This window comes from Pseudophryne corroboree, chromosome 3, assembly GCF_028390025.1.
Source record: "Pseudophryne corroboree isolate aPseCor3 chromosome 3, aPseCor3.hap2, whole genome shotgun sequence".
NCBI classification, from domain to species: domain Eukaryota; kingdom Metazoa; phylum Chordata; class Amphibia; order Anura; family Myobatrachidae; genus Pseudophryne; species Pseudophryne corroboree.
This window is the reverse complement of record NC_086446.1, coordinates 758,196,494-758,221,168: the sequence shown is the minus strand read 5'-3', so window position 1 is coordinate 758,221,168 and position 24,675 is coordinate 758,196,494. Positions and strand designations below refer to the sequence as shown.

The 24,675-nt window shown below is 46.0% G+C and overlaps 1 protein-coding gene across 1 annotated transcript in view; it reads right to left on the bottom strand.

Annotated features, from left to right (window-relative positions):
* Positions 1-24,675, bottom strand: part of LOC135057424 (ovostatin homolog) — a 169,836-nt gene that overhangs the window by 35,548 nt on the left and 109,613 nt on the right. The window contains exons 22-27 of the mRNA XM_063963316.1: positions 19,985-20,093; positions 15,837-15,955; positions 12,852-12,903; positions 11,927-12,010; positions 9,759-9,935; positions 2,892-2,970 (exon numbers count right to left, since the gene is read on the bottom strand). Coding sequence (XP_063819386.1) covers positions 2,892-2,970; positions 9,759-9,935; positions 11,927-12,010; positions 12,852-12,903; positions 15,837-15,955; positions 19,985-20,093 — 620 coding nt within the window. The remainder of the gene's footprint in view (positions 1-2,891; positions 2,971-9,758; positions 9,936-11,926; positions 12,011-12,851; positions 12,904-15,836; positions 15,956-19,984; positions 20,094-24,675) is intronic.

Here is a 24,675-nt window from a genome sequence, read left to right as displayed (position 1 = left end):
TTTAAAAAACGACAGGGGCGTGCAAGTGATGCTGTCGGTGGCCAGAAGAATTGCGGGACACTTTCGGCGTACAGGCACCACGTACAGAAGACTGGAGCACCACCAAAAACTACTGAACCTGCCCTGCCATCATCTGAAGCAAGAAGTGGTAACGAGGTGGAATTCAACCCTCTATATGCTTCAGAGGTTGGAGGAGCAGCAAAAGGCCATTCAAGCCTATACAATTGAGCACGATATAGGAGGTGGAATGCACCTGTCTCAAGTGCAGTGGAGAATGATTTCAACGTTGTGCAAGGTTCTGATGCCCTTTGAACTTGCCACACGTGAAGTCAGTTCAGACACTGCCAGCCTGAGTCAGGTCATTCCCCTCATCAGGCTTTTGCAGAAGAAGCTGGAGGCATTGAAGAAGGAGCTAAAAGGGAGCGATTCCGCTAGGCATGTGGGACTTGTGGATGCAGCCCTTAATTCGCTTAACAAGGATTCACGGGTGGTCAATCTGTTGAAATCAGAGCACTACATTTTGGCCACCGTGCTCGATCCTAGATTTAAAGCCTACCTTGGATCTCTCTTTCCGGCAGACACAAGTCTGCTGGGGTTGAAAGACCTGCTGGTGACAAAATTGTCAAGTCAAGCGGAACGCGACCTGTCAACATCTCCTCCTTCACATTCTCCCGCAACTGGGGGTGCGAGGAAAAGGCTCAGAATTCCGAGCCCACCCGCTGGCGGTGATGCAGGGCAGTCTGGAGCGACTGCTGATGCTGACATCTGGTCCGGACTGAAGGACCTGACAACGATTACGGACATGTCGTCTACTGTCACTGCATATGATTCTCTCAACATTGATAGAATGGTGGAGGATTATATGAGTGACCGCATCCAAGTAGGCACGTCACACAGTCCGTACTTATACTGGCAGGAAAAAGAGGCAATTTGGAGGCCCTTGCACAAACTGGCTTTATTCTACCTAAGTTGCCCTCCCACAAGTGTGTACTCCGAAAGAGTGTTTAGTGCCGCCGCTCACCTTGTCAGCAATCGGCGTACGAGGTTACATCCAGAAAAAGTGGAGAAGATGATGTTCATTAAAATGAATTATAATCAATTCCTCCGCGGAGACATTGACCAGCAGCAATTGCCTCCACAAAGTACACAGGGAGCTGAGATGGTGGATTCCAGTGGGGACGAATTGATAATCTGTGAGGAGGGGGATGTACACGGTGATATATCGGAGGGTGAAGATGAGGTGGACATCTTGCCTCTGTAGAGCCAGTTTGTGCAAGGAGAGATTAATTGCTTCTTTTTTGGGGGGGGTCCAAACCAACCCGTCATATCAGTCACAGTCGTGTGGCAGACCCTGTCACTGAAATGATGGGTTGGTTAAAGTGTGCATGTCCTGTTTTGTTTATACAACATAAGGGTGGGTGGGAGGGCCCAAGGACAATTCCATCTTGCACCTCTTTTTTCTTTTCTTTTTCTTTGCATCATGTGCTGATTGGGGAGGGTTTTTTGGAAGGGACATCCTGCGTGACACTGCAGTGCCACTCCTAGATGGGCCCGGTGTTTGTGTCGGCCACTAGGGTCGCTAATCTTACTCACACAGCTACCTCATTGCGCCTCTTTTTTTCTTTGCGTCATGTGCTGTTTGGGGAGGGTTTTTTGGAAGGGACATCCTGCGTGACACTGCAGTGCCACTCCTAGATGGGCCCGGTGTTTGTGTCGGCCACTAGGGTCGCTTATCTTACTCACACAGCGACCTCTGTGCAAATTTTAGGACTAAAAATAATATTGTGAGGTGTGAGGTATTCAGAATAGACTGAAAATGAGTGTAAATTATGGTTTTTGAGGTTAATAATACTTTGGGATCAAAATGACCCCCAAATTCTATGATTTAAGCTGTTTTTTAGTGTTTTTTGAAAAAAACACCCGAATCCAAAACACACCCGAATCCGACAAAAAAAATTCGGTGAGGTTTTGCCAAAACGCGTTCGAACCCAAAACACGGCCGCGGAACCGAACCCAAAACCAAAACACAAAACCCGAATAATTTCAGGCGCTCATCTCTAGCTGAAACCAGTGTCTGCGTCATGGCATTGTTGTTTCACTGGCCCCAGCAGTGCAGTTTTGCTGGACATCCGTAGTAACACGACTGACTCAGATGTCAGATGGGTTGGTGATGCTCATGCAATGGATCGGATGCTTGGTCTTTGTACGCTGGCAGCGGGCAACTTGTTACACAGGATGACTCCTGCGCCTTTGCATATTTTCGCACAGCCGCCGTGTACAACACCGCCAATTGTATCCACTCCTGAATCAGCTCCTAAGTTCATACATCTGATGTGTCTTTGGGCCCGATTCAGAGGGCTGATGCTAATCCTGCTGTGACTGCATATTCATACTCTGCACTGCTGCCAAAATATGCTAATGCCACAGCCGCGTCTCTAATCAGACACTTGTACAAATGATGCCCCATCAGCAATATCGGTCGCACCATCAAACTTTTAGGCAGCCCCATGACTGCTCAGAATGACCGCAAGAACCAAGAATAGGGCCAGTGCAAGAGTGAATGAAGATGAAGTCGCTGACTTGGATACGCCCAGAAAACGGCCGTGACACACCCGTGTTTGACACCCGTGTACCTCTCATAAATGCAAAATGACTGTCAATCACTTTGCATTCAAATCCTCACTGCGACTGTAGTCGGTAATCAATTGATGCAGCACTGACGCATGCACAGTCCAAAGGGAAAATAAATCAATCAATCACTGGACTCCACAAACCATGGCATTGCGTCCACTGCTGAATCAGGCTCTTTACTGCTAACACCTTTAACATGCTTGCATATTTGTTGCGGCAGCATACCAATGTTACTCTGGAACAATCACCTCCGCCCTTACCAAGAACTCCTGATGATGGACCTAAAGTACTGCGAGAAGTATCCTTCATTCTGTCTGCATGCCAGATGTCGGGCCCAGGCTGTAAACACAGAAGATATTTATTTACATCATGTCTGTACTGTATGGGGGGGAGGCTGTTTGTATAATGGGTGTATAGAATTTTTATATAGACTTGCACTTCAATCCGGTAGTAAGTACATTACCTGCCCAGGTCGAATACCATACTGTATGTCGTTGCTGCTCCACTGTATTCGTCTGTACCGTTCTACTTCCTCCTCCTGCTGTGGCCCCTGGGAGTGATATTGCGGTCTGTTACAACCGACAACACTCCCAACATTGTGCCCCAGTTGTATGAGTGGCACTCCGAGCAACACCTGGTCTATTAATGGTTGGCACCACTTTGATTAGATTCCTAGTGGCTAATAACGCAATTTCCAGGGTAATTATGTATTGATACTAGACGATTCATTGCGCCCTACAGTCGCTCTTCAAGCAGTCATAAGGGGCTACGCCCCCTTAACCCTTGCGCATGCAGTATTTTTATTATATGGAGTATTATCTCGTGTAAGTGGTTAAATATTGCACGGACAAAGGGCGTGTGATGGTTAAGGGGTAGTAGCCCCTTGCAACGGCTTGAACAGCGCATGCAGGGCCTGATGAATCGCCTAGATGGTGCTGTGGTTGGCGGAATGGTGGGTGCAGGGGAGAAACGGATGGTGGAGGGGGTCCGGGGTGCCACGGGTGGGGGAGGGGCGGTTGCGGGGAGGGGGTCTAGAGCCACCGTGGGTGGTGGAGGGGGGTGCAGCAGATGGGGCCCGGAGGTACTGTGAGTGGGGGAGGGGTGGGTAATGCTTCGCCTCCTTGAAGCAGCCAAGCTGCTGTCCTCCCTTTGGCAGTGGCTATCCCGGAGACTCGCACAGCACCCAAGCAGCCAGTCACTATTGGTAACGCCAGTGTCCCAATGCGCTGCATTACAGGGAAGAAGCAGCACTCAAACTACAGCTCCCAGCAGGCCTTAGCGCCGGAATGCTCCTGCACTAAGGGCTGCTGGGAGCTGTAGTTTATTTAGTGCATCTACTTCCCTATAATGCGACACGTTGGGACACCGGCGCTAACAATAGTGACTGGCTGGCAGAACTGACTGACTCGCTGAATCAATGTAAAGGTGAGAGTGCTGTGCAGTGTCAGTGACACTGCACACCCACTGCACTGCACAGCACTGTCACCTTTTACATTGATTCAGTGTCCAGACCTTACCCTCCGCAATATCACCCACTCTATCCGTTACATTAGCCATCTCGAGGCTTCCAGGCCGGCAGGCCAGGTGCTGTGTTGCGGAGTCAGGGTCTCTGGGGATCTAGGCGCGGCTGTGGCTGGGAGGCACTTCTGTGACATCACGCGCTGGAGGCGGCTCCGGGGCTCAGAGAGTATGCGGCGCAAGGAGGGCTAGGAAAGCCTTCCACTGCGGCGCTTTCATACAAACCTATGCCGGTGGCTGCAGCCGTTTTTGTTCCACCTGCGCTGTGGCTAGGGAGTGGGGATTGTTGATGCCAGAGGGGACAGGCGGACTGGCAGCAGGACATGACACTGCAGTAAAAGGATTTTCCCCCCCCTATCTACAGCACAGAGGCTTGCTGCAGATGCAGTGGCATACCCTCCAACTGTACCTTTATGGCAGGTACCGTACTCTTTTTTTTTTTTTTTTTTTTTATGGTCTGTACCGATTTCTGGCTCTCCAAACTGCCATTGAAAGTATAGGAAAAGGTGCGTGACCACACCCAATTTTCAAATTTGTACTGATTTTTATGTGTAAATTGTTGGAGGGCATGGTGCTGCAGATGCAGTGGGCCTATTTTGGGGTGTGGAGCTGAAGCTGCAGCTCCATCAGCCCCATTGTTAATCCTGCTCTGGGAACACAGCAGCCAAAGGGCAAAGCCTCCCATTCAGAGGCGGAACTATCGGCAGTGCAACCAGTGCGTTGCACTGGGGCCCACTGGGGTAAAAGGGCCCACAGCCGCCCCCATTACAATGAGTCACATTGACTCACTGTATGCCGCGGGTAGTGCTGAGCCCGCCGCCAGTGTTGCTCTAGTGGCCGGAAGTGACAGGGTCCCGGCCAAAGCAAGAGGAGTGCCCGGTCCGCTCTTCTCTCTCCGCCTCTCCTCGGCTGCCTCTGTTACTGTACAGGCCAGCTCTCCCCCTCGGCTCCTCCCCCCAGCTTTCCTAGTGCGGCTCATGACATGGTGGGGCTAGCTACATGCCTCCGTATCAGGTACTGTACTGCTGCATATCAGCCGCCCCAAATTCATATGACAGCTCCCCCGCAGCACAGTCACACCTCCCATCCTCTCTCACCCGCGCTTCTCCCGGCTGCCGGGATGTCTGGATTTTTTAATGGACTGGATGACTGGGTGCTGTAGTGTATGGGGGAGGGAGGAAGGAGGAAGGAGGGAGGGGTGTTGTCTGGGTGCTGTAGGGTATGAGGGGTGTGTGTTGTCTGGGTGCTGTAGGGTATGAGGGGTGTGTGTTGTCTGGGTGCTGTAGGGTATGAGGGGTGTGTGTTGTCTGGGTGCTGTAGGGTATGAGGGGGGGTTGTCTGGGTGCTGTAGGGTATGAGGGGGGGTTGTCTGGGTGCTGTAGTGTATAAGGGGGGGTTGTCTGGGTGCTGTAGTGTATAAGGGGGGGTTGTCTGGGTGCTGTAGTGTATAAGGCGTGTCTGGGTGCTGTAGTGTATAAGGCGTGTCTGGGTGCTGTAGTGTATAAGGCGTGTCTGGGTGCTGTAGTGTATAAGGCGTGTCTGGGTGCTGTAGTGTATAAGGCGTGTCTGGGTGCTGTAGTGTATAAGGCGTGTCTGGGTGCTGTAGTGTATAAGGCGTGTCTGGGTGCTGTAGTGTATAAGGCGTGTCTGGGTGCTGTAGTGTATAAGGCGTGTCTGGGTGCTGTAGTGTATAAGGCGTGTCTGGGTGCTGTAGTGTATAAGGCGTGTCTGGGTGCTGTAGTGTATGGTGGGTGTCTAGGTGTTGTAGTGTTTGAGGAGGAGGTGTTGTGTATGAGGAGGGGGATCTGGGTGTTGAGGTGTATAAGGGGGGTTCTGGGTGCATTAGTGTATGAGGGGGGTGTCTGGGTGTTATAGTGTATGGGGGGGGGTCTGGGTGTTATAGTGTATAGGTGGTGGGTGTCTGGGTATTGTAGTGTATGGGTGGTGGGTGTCTGGGTGTTGCAGTGTATGAGGTGGAGTGTCGGCATTGTAGTGTACAGTAGGGGGTGGTATCTGGGCATAGTACTGCATGAGGGGGATGTGTCTGGGTATTGTAGTGTATGGGGGGGATGTCTGGGTGTTGTAGTGTGCGAGGTGGAGGTGTCTTTTCTGTAGAGGTAATAGTACTGTATGGTGGTGGGTGTTGGTAGTGAATGAAGGGCCAGGGGGATTATCAGAGTGCTTCAGGGGAGTTGGTACTAGTAAATGATGAGACGTGTGGCTGGGCAGGGTATTGGTGGTGAATGAAGGATGCGTGATTGGGTGCTTCTGGTGTATTGTTGGTGAATGTGGGGAGTGTCTGGGTGCTGCTGGGGTGTTGGTAATGTGTGTGTGTGTGTGTGTGTGTGTGTGGGGGGGGGGGGGGTTGGGGGAAAGAGTGCACCAACCACTATTTTGCCTCCATATTTCTAGGAGGGCACAAATTTATAGCTAGTAGGGGGGGTGTTGTACACCCTAGCACCGTCCCTGCGCCCACCCTCTGTATCATTCAGGCTGCGCTGCAGAAGGGGACCAGCAAGCAAGGTGGACGGCAGACTAGCTGCACATAACAGGAATCGAATAAATTACCAACAAGGAGGACGAATAGGAGGAGTGAAGCAGAAGAGGATGGGGGCGTTGACACCATGGTGGCTGCTGCAGGACTTAGGAGTCAGGAGCAGCAGGATGACCTAGGCGCCCCAGCCCCACTGGCCCTGAGGGAAAGTAAGGATGGAGGTCCGGTCAAAAGTCATGGGAAAGCTCAGGTACTGTGTATCAGTGTGATGTGTTGTGTGGCCTGGAACGGTTTGTGGTAGATATTTGCAGATTTCGATTTTCACTGATGCTTTTTGTATAAATCTATTTATTGTAGGATCGGTTAGTGTACTGTAATGGTTAACATTACTGCCTCACAGCACAGAGTTCATGGGTTTGATTCCCTCCATCACCCTAACTGTGTGGAGTTTGTATGTTCTACCCGTACTTGTGTACGTATCCCCTGGCTACTTCGGTTTCCTCCCAAAATCCAAAAATATACTGATAGGTTAATTGGCTCCCAACAAAAATGAACCCTAGTATGTGTGTGTACACAGGCAGACTAGATGGGCCAAGGGGTGCAGCGGCGGCTGCAGTGAAAAGGGGGCGGCGGGGGGGGGCAAAGCATATTGTTGCACCTGGGCCCTCCACTCTATAGTTCCGCTACTGCTCCCATTGGATGTAACCTGTGTTGGAGGACGTTTCTCACCCAATCAACTGTGGACTGGGTGTGATAGACCTGCTGCTAACCCAATGAGAGCTCCTAGCCACGTCCAGCGTTATCCACACCGTGTCAGAGTGACAGATCTGGGCTATTATATAGGATATACATACATGGGAATCTTCTCTGTATTGTATACCAAACTCGGAGATGTTCACTGTATTGTGTGACAGTCTTTGGAATCTTAGAATTGTATATAAATCGCTAGACTGTTCTGTATTGAATTGGAGCTCTCTGTATTGTATGGTACTAATTTCTGAAATGCTTTCCCTATTTTATATAAACCTCTAGAATGATCTGTCAGTTTCTAGAATTCTCTTATTGTATATCAATCTCTGGAATGCTCCCAGTATTGCATGACTGTCTCTGGAATGACTCGGACATGTGACGTTATTGTGGCTAATGTGTCATGCACAAAACTTAAAGACAGCTTGTAGCATTTAAGCTTATGTGAATGACTTGAGTCTTAAGGGGTGTACTCACGGAGCGATCACTGCTTAAAATCTAAGCAATCTAACTAGGTTGCTTAGATTTTAAGTATGATCGCTCCGTGTGTACCCCCCACAACGATAGCGATGCGCATCGCTATTGCTGGTGCTAGATTGGCCTGCATGCCAATCTAGCAGTTCGCTCATTTCACCCGCTGGGTGAAATGAGCGCCCCCCCAGCACGCTCCGCACACATCGCGCGCTGTGCTGAGTGGGGGGAGAGATGTGTGCTGAGCGGTTCGCTCAGCACACATCTCTCCCACATCGGCCTTTACTGTAGAAAAGAACACTATGCAAATAAAATTACTACAAGCATATTTGCATACTTTCCAGGAATGTATAGTATAACAGTCCACATTTTGGAGATCTATCCTGGACTATCAGGAGAGTAGACAATTCTGAAGAATCCAGGCCAATTCTCCAGAGTATTGCAGTATTATACAGCAGGGGCAGGGTTGGCAACGCCAAATTCATAGATTCTCTGATTTCTCATTTCAAACTTGGCTCTGGCCATGAGCTTTATGTGGATCTGTTTTTTCTTTGTATACACAAAATCGATTTGACTTTTCCTATATATTTAGTATGGTTTCTGCTAATCTGTTATTGTGCGTGTGAATTTATATCAGTTTTATCTCCTATATTCTATATTTGTATAGTCAGGGGCGTTTTAAGAGAGGAGGGGCCCCTTGTGCAGCAGGGACATGCGGTGAGCTAAATAGCTCAAGAGGCACTGGCTAGCACCAGAGACAGATTTACATGCAGCATAGGAGCCAAAACGTACATCTGGGCATTATACACAGGAGCAGCAGTATATACATCTGGGCATTATACACAGGAGCAGCAGTATATACATCTGGGCATTATACACAGGAGCAGCAGTATAACTATATACATCTGGGCATTATACACAGGAGCAGCAGTATATATACACATCTGGGCATTATACACAGGAGCAGCAGTATATACATCTGGGCATTATACACAGGAGCAGCAGTATATACACATCTGGGCATTATACACAGGAGCAGCAGTATATACATCTGGGCATTATACACAGGAGCAGCAGTATATACATCTGGGCATTATACACAGGTGCAGCAGTATATACATCTGGGCATTCTACACAGGTGCAGCAGTATATACATCTGGGCATTATACACAGGTGCAGCAGTATAAACTCCTGGAAATTTGTTGGGTTTTGATCAGAGATGTGCAGAAAAGTTAACCAGCTGAGGCACTGCCTCACCTGCCATAGACTTTTTACTCCAGAGCTTTGGCTATAAGAATTAGAATAATGCAAAGATATTTCAAACATATTCTTTGTATTTTTCATAAACTTTATGCAGTCAAAACTTGGGCACAAACGTTAGTATGACAGGAAAAGCTCTGCCTCACCCCACTGCACATCACTGGCGTGCAGACTCCAGGTGGGCCCCCTCTTCTCTACACTGCCGTAGGCTCCGGCATTGAGCCAGAATCTGCTGCGCACGCGCAGGTCTCCGGAAACATGACGCCCACCATGATCAGGAGACAAAATTTTGCACGGCGGCCATATTTGGTTGGATTTTTCCCACAAATGCAGCAACTGTAGCGCTAGTCGCAGGACTCCGGAAAGGCAAGTATAAACATGGAGGCAGTGTGCGGTGTGGGCCCCGCCTGTGACCATCTTTGAATAGGCAGCCAAAATCCCCCAAAAAAAATGTTTTGTATTTATTTTGCTACGCTGGTTGCATCTGACTCTGAATAAGCCCCATATAAGGTCTGAGGCAGTGTAGACTATAAATATGTCTCTTGGAATTATTCATGCTACCACAGGTTGGATTCTCTGGCACAGACATGTGGTTCTGGGTACAGTGTACTGGAAATATCAGAAAGGTTTTTCTTACCTGCAGATATTGCCGTTTTTGCTTTTTCCAAAAGTTCTTTAGATAATTTCCCCGTGTATTGCAGAAATTCCACTAGCTCTACAATGGGAGTGAGCAGCGCCAGATTCTGTGTACAGCTACTATCTACCTGTTGCAGCAGATTGGCCATGTTCTGCACGGAAAGCCCCACAGGATCACCTGCGTGTCAGAGAGCGATGCACAGTTCAGGAATAAAGAATACACATCACAACAAGAACTAATGTTTCTCTAACACGAAAGTACACCTGTTAGTATAGTATTAACCCTTCTGTTTCCAGGGGTCCGAGCCAAAACGGTCCCTCGTGAAACCTCACCATGTTCTGGATAGGTCTTTTTCCAAATGTTTTTCTTTTAAACGCTCTTCCAGCAAATGCAGTATTGTGGTTTATTTTCCTGGATGGGGGGGAAGAGATTCTTCCGACACTACACTTTAGCAAAATGTTATTTTTCTTAATTTGTGAGCATTTTTTATAGGATGCACTTTTATGAACCTTCCATACACTACTCTTGCCAAGTTGTATCCAAGAATGGGTTTTATTCAGCTTCAAATCGTCTGTATATCGGACGGCTGTGCATGCGTCACGCGTGTGCGAAGGCTAAAAATTGCTTTCGGAATGTGATTGCTGGCCCAGCAAGGTGCGATTGCCAGAAAGTGATAGTTTGTTGGAGCTTACATGGTGTTTGTGGTGAGTGGTTGGGAAAACTCAGGCGTGTCATGGAATTTTATGGGGCGTGCATCTGACGTCCGCTACGATTAAAACATGGCGCTGCTGCGAATGCAGCCGCGTATATCCTGCATACAGTATGCATGGGTCAACCGGAATGGTCAATGGCACTCAATTTCTGCATAAGCTTCGCAATTATGCAAAAGCATACACAAATTTGCAAATGCATCAGCGGGCGTCTTTTACCTTTCTGGTTGGCTCTTTACATGCTTTTTGGGTTTTTTAGCAGATGCAGCTCTGAGAAAATTGCAATTTTTGTCTTAATAGCGATCCAGGCTGAATACAGCCCAATGTTTGCAGGAACACGGCATTATGTGCATGCTGACATATCCATAAGTGTGCACTGTTAGGGCCTCATTCAAAGCTGGATGCAGATGCAGCTCCGCTTGTTGGCGAATGCTGCAACAAATCCCTTCCCCCGCATGCGTCCATGCATATTAAAGTGCAAGGACTGAGACACCCACTGGGAGCATTCCTAGATGCTGCAATATTGCCCGGTGCATTTGTAGATGCCACCATCGTCCGCACCATCGAAACACCAACCCAACGGTAGGCGCACATTCTACATCTCAATAGGTCTCCTGTGTGAATGAAGCGTCTGTGTACGCCAGGGGTGGGGATCCTTTGGCCCTCCAGCTGTTGAACTACACATCCCAGCATGCCTTGCAATAGTTTTAGCATGGTCAAATAGCAAAACTCTAGCAGGGCATGCCGAGATGTGTAGTTCAACAGCTGGAGGGCCAAAGGTTCCCTACCCCTGATGTATGCAAACACTTTAGCGACCCGCCCCTCCCATAACACACCCATAAGATGGACTAATTATGGACATCGTAATAGTCACCTCCCAAGAACACGCAGCACTTTCAAGATATTTCCGATACCGTTCATCTCAACTGCAACAGCGCCTTTGTGTGTACACACAATATATGGATATATGGACTCCTTATAAAAATGAATATTGGCTCATAAGAAATAAAAGGATTATTATCCCTATTCTGTTCTAATGAGTTATTACGCACTGTGCCCCCAGGCCGTAGCAGGACTGATATGCCGCAGGTATTTGGGGCGGGGCCAGTAACCGTAAGCATTTTAAAAACGGAGAAGTGTTGCCCCAATTTTTCCTTCAGACGTCTATGGCATAGCATATTAGTTGTACAGTACTGCACAGCTGCTGCATTCTAAGATGCGACAGCTGTACATTACCACACAACTATCCTTTAGCAAATCTTCCCCAATGCTTCCATTAAGTAATCTGGTGCAATTAAGAGACCATGAAATGAAATTCTGGATTGATCGTTATGGGTTACTACACAATCTATATCATAAAATGGCAGAACAGTTATTAGTCATTTATCCTAGAAAATCAGAAATGCACAGTCATCACAAAAGTATATACCTGTAGAACAAGTGTAGAAACAAACTCACCCACAACTTGTAGGGTAAATGCAGCAGAGTCCGGCACCAAATAGTTTTGGCTCTGTATGCCGATTTCTCTCTCACTATTTGCATCTTTAAAAAGAAATAATAATTATTATCAATCAAAATATTGTAATACATTACCTCTCTCACAAATATAGTACAACAGTGTAAGCCACGGGTGGGTAATAAGCAGCCACCACCCATGGATTAACCCAAGGGTTTTAACTCCATCCCTATTTGCTGCACCTGTGTACTATAACAACCGTAGCGGTTTGAAATTATTATCTGGCACAAGTGACCGTCATGCCCGCTGGTGACAACTCCATATGTACAAATGGAGAATCATTCATTGAAACAGATATTGGGCCTAATTTAGACCTTATCACAGCAGTAAATTTGCTAGCAGTTGGGCAAAACCATGTGCACTGCAGGGGGCAGATAGAACATGTGCAGAGAGTTAGATTTGGGTGGGTTGATTTCAAAATGAAAACTAAAATTACAGTGTAAAAATAAAGCAGCCAGTATTTAACCTGCACAGAAACAATATAACCCACTCAAATCTAACTCTGCACATGTTACATCTGCCCCGCCCCCTGCAGTGCACATGGTTTTGCCCATTAGCTAACAAATTTGCTGCTGCGATCAGGTCTGAATTAGGCCCATTGTACTTGTACCATATATATCTGCTGACATGAAAGTGTCAAATATTGCACAACTACTGTAAGAGATTAAGAGATGCTGTATATGCAATGGGACACATCTGAAAATGGCTGCACCGATAACGGTGCCATAATACCACATCAGCCAATCAGATAATGGTTTTCTTTTCCTAAAGTGTACGAGAAATCACAACTAGAACCTGGTTGCTACTGGTTACGACATTACTTACAGATGGAACAATTTTCAAAATGATCCTCAGTTGTATCCTTACCATTTACAGCGAGCAGGTAAGTGTACGTTTTTTCTGTCTTTATTCCCTCGGGCTTGTAGGCGGAAAAAATAAATAAATTAAATAAATTAAAAAAAAAAACACCAGATAAGGTACAGTATGTAGATTCAAGTTTTCTACGGCATTATATATAGTGTACTGTATAGCAACTTCTATTTTCATTCCATAACAAAGATTTTACTGACACGGGGTATTACCGTGAAAACTGAATTGACAAATTTTTGGTAAGCATTTTCAAATTTCTAATTTTCCTATTACCGTACTTAACAAATTTTCTGTTATACAAAACGGAATATGTTATAGTGGACAGTTCCCATAGGGAAATTTACTATAAACTATCGCTGCACTTCTGACTCCTCATTGGGATGGGCTTTTATCAGAACCAGTGTCCCTGCATGAGACATTTGGTAAATTCTGAATTTTTAAAATTGTCTTCTTGCGCAAATTATATAATATACTGTCCAATAAAATATATCAGGGCAAAATTCGGCATATTTTTCAATATGTCAGTCTGGTACAAAGATGCATTTACACCCGAGAAAGGTGCATTATTTATGCGTGGTTGGGGGCAGGGGCAAATGAACGGATGAGGATTATGGGCGCCAGAACTAACAAACAAACTGCTTGTGATTAGCGGATTGGGCATATATTATGTGCGCATTTTACCCAATATGGAGAGTTGTTTAATAGAGGCTAATATTTATTAGAGCCTAAAACAATGCGTATCTTGCAAGCATAGAAAATGGTTGTGTACCCAGGGGTAGATTGCTGCACCAGTATGGAATAAGAACAGTGGAACGCGACTCGTGACCCATGTCGGCCATTTGTGTAAATCAAGAGTAAGGGGTATAATAGCCTGCAAATGGCAGGTATCGGTGGCTTCTGTGTGAATCTGCCCAACGTTGTAGCAATCATTAAAAAGACAAAAACACGTTAACATAACCCTACAGCATCAGGGTCCGGTCAGCAGTACGGATGGTGTAATGGTTAGCAGTACTGCCTCACAGCACTGGTCACTGGTTCGATTCCCACCACAGCCCTTTGTGTGTGGAGTTTGTACAGTATATTCTCTGGGTACTCTCGTTTCCTCTCACAATACAAAAACATACTGGTAGGTTAATTGGCTCCCAACAAAAATTAGCCGTGGTGTGTAAGTGTGTAAATGTTCTTGGGCAGACTAGATGGGCCATGTGGTTCTTATCTGCCGTCACATTCTAGGTTTCTCAGTTTCCCTCGCAAAGCCACCCCCTTTAGTGATGTCAGCAGTGCACCCGTGAAGCCACAACCCCTTTACAAGAAGCCATGTCCCTTTTCATGCATCATAAAGCCACGCCCCTTTCAGAGTCTCTTGGCCACCCCGGTGTCGCTACTGAAAACACCCAGGGGCCCATCTATCAACGAGTGATAAAACTCTTTGTGAATGATAAATGGTGCTCCAGCCATTCAGCTCCCAACTGTCATTTTTTCAAACACATATCAGTTAGGAGCTGAACACGACAGTCGGGAGCTGAGTGGCAAGAGGACCACTTATCATAAGCTATGAGTTTTAAAAGTCAAAGTTTTATCACTACTCCTTTACCTCCCCCAAATGGTCCCTCAGGCAGAGAATGAATCTTACATCATATGTCAGCATTATCCGCGGAATAGCTACTTTGCATAAAATCACCTGGTGGTGATAATTTGTCCACTCAGTCAATGTATGTCCTACATTAGCACTCTGTATAGGTAGAGATCATTGTGGAGTAGAAATAAAGCGGTATATTTACTAAAGGACGATTTTCAGTTTCAGTCCATTTTGAGGTGATTTCACAGTGCATTGGACAATCAGGTATTTACTAAAGGCAAAACTGATAAAAGCGCCAGAAATTCGACTTCACACACAAATAGAACTTCAGATAGACCATCTGTACTTCCCCATAGAGATCAATCGGAAAAGCTCATTTACTTATAGTCGATTTGAAAGTAGAACCAAAAATCACCATTTTCAATAGAACAGTCAGAAATCGTTCTATTTGATTTTATATCATGTAGAATTGTCTAACAAAATCTCAATATGATGGGAAAAAACCATGGGAAAAAGAAACGTGGGGCACTCTGGCTGCATAAATTATGACATTAAAAAGACACAGCAATGATTTAAAAAGATCATGGATATGCAAATTAGCACATGACTGAATGTTTTTCTGGGTAATACAGTGCATGTGACCTGTTTTGGCCAATAGGGATGCTTTTGTATTATTTTGTCTAGTTTGGGTCGGTTTTTGATCGATTTTGATGAATAGAACACATTTTAGAATTTCAAATAGAACGCACATCACACAGTCATTTGAAATTAAAATGGACCTAAAAGTTCAAGTTCAATTTATTGTCATCAGTCAAACAATTTGACAGACAAAATTACAATAGTACATCGCATCAAGTAGCAGGCGACATCATCAAAACTAACAAAACATACAATTATGCATTTAACATGCGTACTGCAGATGGAATAAAACGAATCCTAAAACGACTGGTTCGGGCTAACAAAGCACGAAACCTCTTTCGGGATGGAAGTTTGACAAAGAACTCACTAAAAGGATGCTCGCTTTTGCTCGCTAAAAATGTAAAAAAAAAATATTTAATGTTTAGTAAATATACCCCGAAGTGCTTGTCAGTAAGAAATGAACACGTTCAGGGGCAATTTAATTCCAGCAATGTGTGGTTGCATATCACTTGGAATTACGGTATTTCAAAGTCACAGAATTTCCTAGACCCCTATATGGGGTGGGAGGAAAAAAAATAAAATTAAATATTGGTAGCTGTGAGACGCTAGCAAAATGGTTGGAACAGCAGCAACTCTCATCCATCGCACAGAAATTACTTGTCCCTTGAGAGGGAAACTTATCATACAACTAGTACAGGCAGGTCCTCTATACCATGTAGTGGTGTTTCTCTTGTAAGGCTTTATTATATAAGGTAGATTCTCACCTGTACATTAATACCTATTGTGACCATGTCCTTGCGGGGTACTTGAGGAATGTCATTGGATCCACCACATGTACCTGAACTGCTCTGTGTTTCAATAATCCCTGTGATATTAATCAGGCCTTTGAAAAGAAATTTAAAATGAAATTTGATTAACAGTGGTGACATAGGAAAGAACTTATCCATCACTGCCTAGGTTATCATCCCACCCACTTCTCATCCACTTTCCCCCACCATTCTGCACTGCACACCTACACCTCTTGTATTTGATCTATCTTGTCCTATCCCCATGCTCTTCCGCTCCTGCTCACATTGCTAGTCCCCTGACTCTCCCCCACCTCATTAGCCTGGCCAACCTCATCCTACTCTACTACTTTCTTCTCTATCTTGTGCCCTGTGATTTGCCTCTGTTCTTGACCACTATACCTCCAGCCCCCTCAACCTCCTTGCTATACTGAAATTTGATCTGACACCACTTCTCCCACTGATCTCTTGGCTGGCTCTCATTTTCCCAGACCTCGCACCCTTGTGACCGGCAGGATGGTGGTATGGCAATCCTCATCTCCCCCCAGGACACCTTTCATGCCATTCCCCTGTGTCCTCTCTCCTTCAAAGTTCATTAGATTTGCTTCTTCAAACATGTCCACCTTTGTCGTTTACAGTGCCCTTCTACTTTCTTTTGCAAACTGGCTTCCCCACATTCGATACCTCCCCTCTATCATAATTGGGGATTTTAATATCTCCACTGATTACCCCACAGATTCTGTTGATCATAACCTACTCTACCCATCTTCCTTCTTATAACATATCCAATAGAGCACTTCCCCTTCTCACTTCACTGTTCATAACCTTGACCTTGTCTCTTCCCACCTTTACGACATCTGATTTTACCAACTTTCCCATCCTTCGCTCCGACCACCAGCTTAGCTCCCTCTCACTCCCTCATTCCTCCTCCCATTTCAAGAGTATCCTCACTTGGCACAACTTTGATGCCTTAGACCCTGTCTTTTCCTCTTCCCTTGTCTTTTCTCCATCTCTACCTTCTCCTGCCCAGATATGGCTGATGCTCTCTAACTCCCCATTCCATTGATCTTACTCTAAGACAATCCTCTCTCTAGAATTACCCTTTCCTTCAAATATGGTCCAGCATGTGGTATTGGAAAATATCCTGCTTACTCGGGATCAGTGGGATCCTGGGATTTTGGCCAGAAAACACCAGGATTTGAATCCCGGGATTGGCGCCTCCAATTCCAGGATTGAGGTGCGCCGTTTGCTTATTTGTGTTTTTAGACCGGGCAGCGCTGAGCACTTGCACTCACCTCAGACACTGCTGGAAGGAGGGTTGGTTATGGCACGGCTGTGCTGCTGCATGTGACAGAGGTCATGCTGCGCAGCCCCACACCAGCACACCCCTTAAACAGTTACGCTTAGATCTTCAGCATGTCTGAACCCAACCCCAAACTCCTCCCTAGAGTGACCTTTTCCCAATCTACTAATCTCCCCGAACTGCTGGAGCCACATCCCCATGTGTAAATAAGATGGCAGAGCGGAGATGAGTGCCAGGGTGAGGGTAGTGGCGCGGTTTCAGGTCCGCAAGTTTGAGCACCTGATAAAAGTGGTTGGTGACCATGGGCTGCAAGCTCGCAACTCGTCACAGGGCTCAATGAATATGAACAAGGGCAACTCAAGCTTCATCTACTGTTGTGACCTGGAGTTCTTCACTGCGGGTACTAGGAGGGCAGGGAGGAGGTCTAACTACACTAAAGAAGGTGGTCTTTGTGAACACCATGCTTCAGAGGGGGGCCCCACCACCGCTCCAGCTCTCCCAAGTGTGAGTACCTGGGCATGGGAGGGCTGACACACAATCGTTTATTTGAACACTCCCAGGTAACAATGGTGATCCTGGATTGAGTTTTTTTCAATCCTGAATCCTGGGATTGCATAAATTAGGAGATAATGGCTTCCCTAGTTCCACACTCTCTCTCTTAAAGTCCATCATCTACCCTCCCATCTACCCTCCCCATTGCCCTCACACCTTTTCTATCATGGCCCTTGCTTTCTCTAATCCATATTCCTCCAGAATTGCTGCCATCAATCAAGATACTTCCTACACTAATCTTTCTTCTCCCCAACAACCTTTTACAGTACTGCTACCCAACATACCCTGGTCTCCTCTCACCCTGCTTGCAATAAAGTCTGTTCACTCCTCTCATTGTCTTCCCTTACTACCACCCCATTGAACCCATTAACCTCATCCACTTTCAGCACCTCCCCCCTTCCTTGCCAATCTTCAAGCACTCTAGATTGGTCATGCCCCTTCCTCCTTTAAACATGTCCTTATCTATCCAATTCTTAAAAACACTCCCTAGATTCTAACTTCCTCTCAAACTACAGCAACATCTCTTCTCCCATTTTCCACCAAACTTAGAGATGTCCTGTATTTATACAAAGACGATTTACATATATTTTAAATCGATGGAAATTTATCTAACTCTAGGTTGTATTTCATGGGCTAAAAGACACATTTACTAACAATTAAATATGACAAAAAATTGTCCATCAGTAAATGTGTGTTTAGCCCTTGAAACACTTATTTTATATTTGACATTTATAGAAATCGATGAAATTCCACCTTTAGTACATAAACCCCTAGAGCACTTGTCTTCTAATGCCTATCCAAATGCTTTCCTCATACTCCCCCCTTGATACACTTCAAGCTTACTTTCACTCCCTTCTTCCATGGAAACTGCCCTCACAAAGTAACCATATATCTTCTCACGACTAAGAATCAGCTAGCATTCTTCTTGACCAGTCAGATGTATTTGACCCTGTTGACCATTCTCTACTCCTTCAAAACTTGCACTCTTTTGTGCTCCCTGCCATTGCTTTATAATGGTTATCCTCCTACCTCTCTAACTGCTGCTTCTGTCTCTACCTCCAACTATACCTCCCATTCTCTTCCTTTTCCGGTTGGTATTCTCCAAGGTTCTGTCCTTGTTCCTCTTTTCTCTCTACAGCTATTATCTACATCTCCTCTCTAGGTGATCACACCAACTCATTCGGGCTTCAATTCCGCCTTTATGATGATAAAAACTATTTAATCTTCCATGACTTCCCACCCTCAACATTCTTCTCTCTCATTTCTATCTTTTATCTCTATCCTGGATTGTGATGCACTTTAAGCTCATGTCTAAGACTGAGTTTACGGTCATTCCTCTTCCAGAGTCCTTTTGCAGCCCATCTCACTCTGTTGCTAAAAAAATCCTCTTTCCTGAAATCCTCTGCCTTGGTGTTATCCTTGATTAATTGCTCTTCTCCTGACACATTCCTGCTCTCAACTTCCTGCCACTTTCACCTTATAATCTCCAAGATCAGAACCTTCCTGACCGTGGCGGTTCCCAAATGTCTTATTTATGCCCTCATTATCTCATACCTGTACTGCTATAACATCCAACTCTCTAGTCTCTCTCTTACATGCAGGGCCCTCCTCACCCTTGGGTTCTTACTCTATAATATGCTGGTCTCCAGCAACCTCTCACTATCAGTTAGTGACCGACCCCCCCCCCCCTGCCCTTCTTTCCCATGTATGGGGTCACAGAGTACTGCCATTATCTGTCAAAGTTTGTTGAATTACTGTATCTCACTGTTTGTTTTTAATCAGTCAGTTTAATGATATATATATATATATATATATATATATATATATATATATATATATATATATATATATATATATATAAATAATACAGTCAGGGCAGCCATCAGGGGGGTGGGGACTGGTGCCCTGGGTTCACAGAGGACTGTGAACCCAGGACCCACCCCTGGCTCCTGCCACCAATACTTGTAGAGCTGCACCAGTCTGTGAATCAACAGCAATCTGATGCAAAAGGAGGAGGACTTCTTAACGCAATCCTTATCTGCGCATCAGCTCTCTGTGAACTATTCCAGTAGGACTGCAACATGCCACCTATATGTAGCGTCACAATGTATGACATCACATAGGGGTGGAGCAGTGCGGCAAACATTTTTTTGGAAGGGAGGGGCCCTGTCTATTTGGTCAGTCCCGGGCCCCATATTTCCTGGCAGTCCTGTATGCAGTGATATGGACACTATATTGTGCCATATAAATAAAAGACAATAATAATCCTTACCCACGGTGTTAAAATCCAAGGGCACATCCTGAACGGGTCTCTCTCCAGGACATATACATATCTCATTCTGAAACTTCGGCAGATCGTCGAGCAGCACTGTCACTGAGGCCTGTGCACATAGAAATATTTGTTGTACATAAAATATAATCATGCAGCTCTACTTTTGTGTATGTTTTAGAACATTGTATAAAAGCCTGTAACATTATATATAATATCATATATACTAAATACAAAAAGGGCATCACCAAAAGAGCTGTAAACAGAGAAAGAGTTTTATTTTGCACTTGCTATACAGTATTTTGCACTTGCTATTAGGTGCTTTTTTAAAGACCGCTTAAAAGGTTAAAGCAGATTTATCAGAACATTGTATAAAAGTGCTCGGCAGCCAACTCTGAATCAGGCCCTCTATCTCCCCCACCTTATAACGTGGAAAGATGGGGGGCCCTCATGTGAAAGCCACTAATCTCTGGTGAGCACTCTGATCCCCAGATATTAACCACCCACACTACAGAAACACAATGCAGTCCAGGGATGGACTGCAGGTCTTCCACAACCTGGCTACAAAGCATTAAGGGACACCCATATTAGTAAGAGGAGGTCCCCTCTTTCAAATGTTTTAGCACTTACTACGGAATACATACGATTCCCCAGCAGATGGGATGTCGGCTGTCATGATGCTGAAAGCGGGATCCCAACTGCCAGAATGCCGACAGTGGGGCGAGCGCTAGAAAACCCCTTGCCGGCTTGCTGCGCTGCGCACAGGTTATATAATCCCTCCATGGGAGTCGTGGACACCCAGAGAAAGAACAGCCTGTGTCGCCGGTAGTCCGGCAGCGGCATTTCACCTCCTGCCGGATTCGGACATCGGTATTGTGACCGGCGGGATCCCGACTGGCAGTATTTTAACAGCTTCCCCTTAGTACCTTGTGATCACCATGCATTGCTTCTGTAGAGCCCCTCTAATGACAGCTGCAACCGAGTGGGCATCCAACAAATGTCGCCAGCCCATGATGGATACATAATTAGCATGTACCAAGCTATGGTTTGCCCTTAACCAAGTACAGTGTATGTAATACAGTACGTCAGACACATGCCGGCTCAATGTTCATGGTAAGCCACGTACCAGATTATCTCTGGTGCGATGACTGAGCGCTCAGATCAACACACCCACAGCAAAGAGGATGGTGGGTGGAACTGTGGTCCTAGGAGTGTTCTATAGGTTTAGGATACCTTATAAAAAAGGTAACATATGCAAATGACAAATTATATATTTATTAAATCTAGACCGATTTAATAAAATCAAAATACACACGCAAAAGATAATGACACATGAGATGGGAGGATCTTTAGCTCATCTAAAATGACCACAAAAAAAGCATAAGATCTTCAGTGTCAACAACACAATTCAGATCATACGCTATTGCAAAGTTTGGTACCAATGGTGGTATGTTGAGCAAGGCACTTCCGGATATACCCTGCTGATCAGGCACCATGAGCTTTCACATAGAGGGTCGTCGGGTGTTCAGCTGAAATATCCAAATCCACAGGAACCAGGAAGCCAATGTGTTTCGGGTTACTAGTAAGCTCTTTTTCAAGGCTGGCCTGAGCTTCCTAATAGCTTGAAATGCATCGGCATTCTGGTTCCCGAAGCTTTGGACATTCCAGCTGAACACCAGACGACCTTCAATGTGAAAGCTCATGGTGTCTGATCAGCAGGGTATATCCTGAAGTACCTTGCTCAACATTCCACCATCAGCACCAAACTTTCCAATAGGGTATGATACAGATTGCTTTATTCTATTTTATCTCGAGACAATTATGATCTTTTATGCTTTTGTTGCCATTTTGTATGAGCCTCCCGTCTCGTGTGTAGTTATCTTGTATGTTTATTTTGATTTATTAAATCAGTCTATGTTTATATTATATATAGTTGTCATCTGCATAGGTTATAAAGGCATCATAAACATATAGAACACACCTAACGCCACAGGTCCACACATCATCCTCTCTTGCAATTATACATTCAGAGGTTGGGAATACCTATTTATGTGCTTGACCCAGGCCATCTCTAGTGTAACTGATGGCTTATTGTAGGCTCGCTACCTTTTTTATAGATCTACACACACACACACACACACACACACACACACACACACACGGTAGGAAAATCTGCTGCCAGTGAGAATGTGTATTATCTCTATTCCACAATTTATACTGCACGTAGTGGCCAATGGCCAGGCTGTGAAAAATGGGGGTTTCTGAGCAACTGGAACCCCCCACCTCACACCCCCGTGTTTGCCTGTGGAGACCCCATTTTCAAATGATGTGGCCCATTAGTAACTATTGTCTGGTGATCACCTACAATCACCAAATAATATTACCCTGCACTACAGAAAATACACTTACCGTATATATAACACACTACCACTACTGGCTCTATCACACCCATGATTACACATATAAATGTGGGGTCATGCACAAATGAAAGAGGGAAGTCCCCCTGTTTTAAATGTAAACCCCATTGCAGCTATTGTCTGCTATCATCAAATATCGCCCAGCGCTACCAAAAATCGTTTACCATAGATGGGGGAAGGGCACATTGTGCCCTACCTCCCTCACACACTGTCTTGAAAGACCTGCCCTCTTTAAATTGTAATAATTTAATTGTAATTATCATCTGGTAATCACTGGACAATACCTGAAAACAGTGCACAATATAATCGTTATGGTAGACTTACCATTGATAACTATTTCTCCTAAGTCCACAGGATAACATTGGGATATGAGGTACCGACAGCAGATTGGCACCAATCAAAGCTTTCGGCCTCCCAGAAAGCAACGGGCCCATCCCTATATCCCCGCCTTCTGGCTCAGGCAAATTAGTAGTTTTCCCAAAGCTCAAGGCAGGAGCATCATAGAGAGCCCTAATCAGGCAAGAACACACATGCACACCCTTCCATACAAGAAGGAAGAGGTTAGTGAGTGAAAGGATCCTCAAATCAGGTGAGTCAGGGTGGGATCCCTGTGGACTTAGGAGAAAGAGTTAAATGGTAAGTCTACCATAACGATTATTTCTCCTGCAGGGTCCACAGGATAACATTAGGATATCCCAAAGCAATTTAGTGGTGGGGACGCTGATTGGACAAGAGAATCCAGTGTCCTGAGAGGCAAAAAGGTATCAAAAGCATAATGTCTAATGAATGTGTTAATGGAAGACCATGTGGCTGCCTTATATATCTGTTCTGCTGAAGCACCATGTTGTGATGCCCATGACGGACCTGCCTTACGAGTAGAGTGAGCAGAGACCTTAGCCGGAACAGGGAAATCAGCTTCAGAATATGCTTCTGAAATAGTCATTCGAAGCCACCTTGCCAGTGTCTGCTTGTCAGCAGACCACCCACTCTTGTGAAATCCGCAGAGAAGAGAGTTTTTCTGATGGCACTGGTATGATCAGAAAAGGAGGGCGACATAATGCCCCTAAATCGGAAACTCTTCTAGCTCAAGCAATAGCCAGTAGAAAAAGAACTTTAGCAGTCAACCATTTAAGATCTACTCGTTTTAGTGGTTCAAATAGGGCAACTTGAAGGGCCTTTAGGACTAAACGTTCCAAGGCACTGTAGGAGGAACAAAAGGAGGTTGAATGTGCAGCATTCCCTGGAAAAAAAGTGCACACATCTTGTAGGTTAGCAATTTTCTTTTGGACTGTATAGTCAATGCGGACACTTGCACTCAAGGAAGCTGCCCTTAGACCTTTGTCCATTCCTGTCTGAAGGAATGCCAAGACTCTGTTAGAGGCGTATCTAGGGTAGGGCGAGTGGGGCACGTGCCCTGGGCGCCTTGGCAGGCCCAGGAGAGGGGGGCGCCGCCGGCGGCCAGGGCATCATGCCCCACTCGCCCCAGTCACGCCGAAAGCCGAAATGTGAGGGGAGGAGAGCGCACCATCTCTCCCTCCCCTCACCGCCGCTGAAAGTCCTAGCAGCGCTGCCAGCAGCGCTGCTGTGTCCGGCCTCCGGCGGCGTTAGCCAATCAGAGCTTGCGGACTGGCTCCTGATTGGCTAGCGAACCGGCGCCACACACCCACCGGAGACCTGTCCTGGAGCGATGAGGGGAAGGAGAGGCGCTCTCCTCCCCTCACATAGAACAAGTGGCACCGCCACGCCGGTGACTCTGTAAGTGACATGGGGGGGGTGGGAGGAGAGAGAGCACAGTGGGGCATGTAACTGGCACAGTGTGAGGCATGTATCAGGCACAGTGTGGGGCATTGTATCCGGCACAGTGTGGGGCATTGTAACTGAAGCATGGCCACACCCCTTCTGGGGTGTGGCCACGCCCATTTTTTTGCCACGCGCGCCATTTTACATCTTGCCCTGGGCTCCAAAAACCCTAGTTACGCCTCTGGACTCTGGAAACTCTGAAAGACTTAGAGTCAAATTTCCTGTCACTGCACCATTGCGTATAGGCTTGCCATTTTCAGGGATAAATGAGAGCTGAAGAAGATTTCCTTGCTCTGAGCATTGTTTGAATTACCTGTTGTGAGAATCCTCTTCCTTTCAGAATGGAGGTCTCAAGAGCCACGCCGTCAAAGACAGTCGATCCAGGTGCTTGTGATAGCAAGGACCCTGAGAAAGTAGATCTGGACGTTGAGGGAGTAGGAATGGAAGTAGTAGTAATGGAACATTAATAGACAGCCT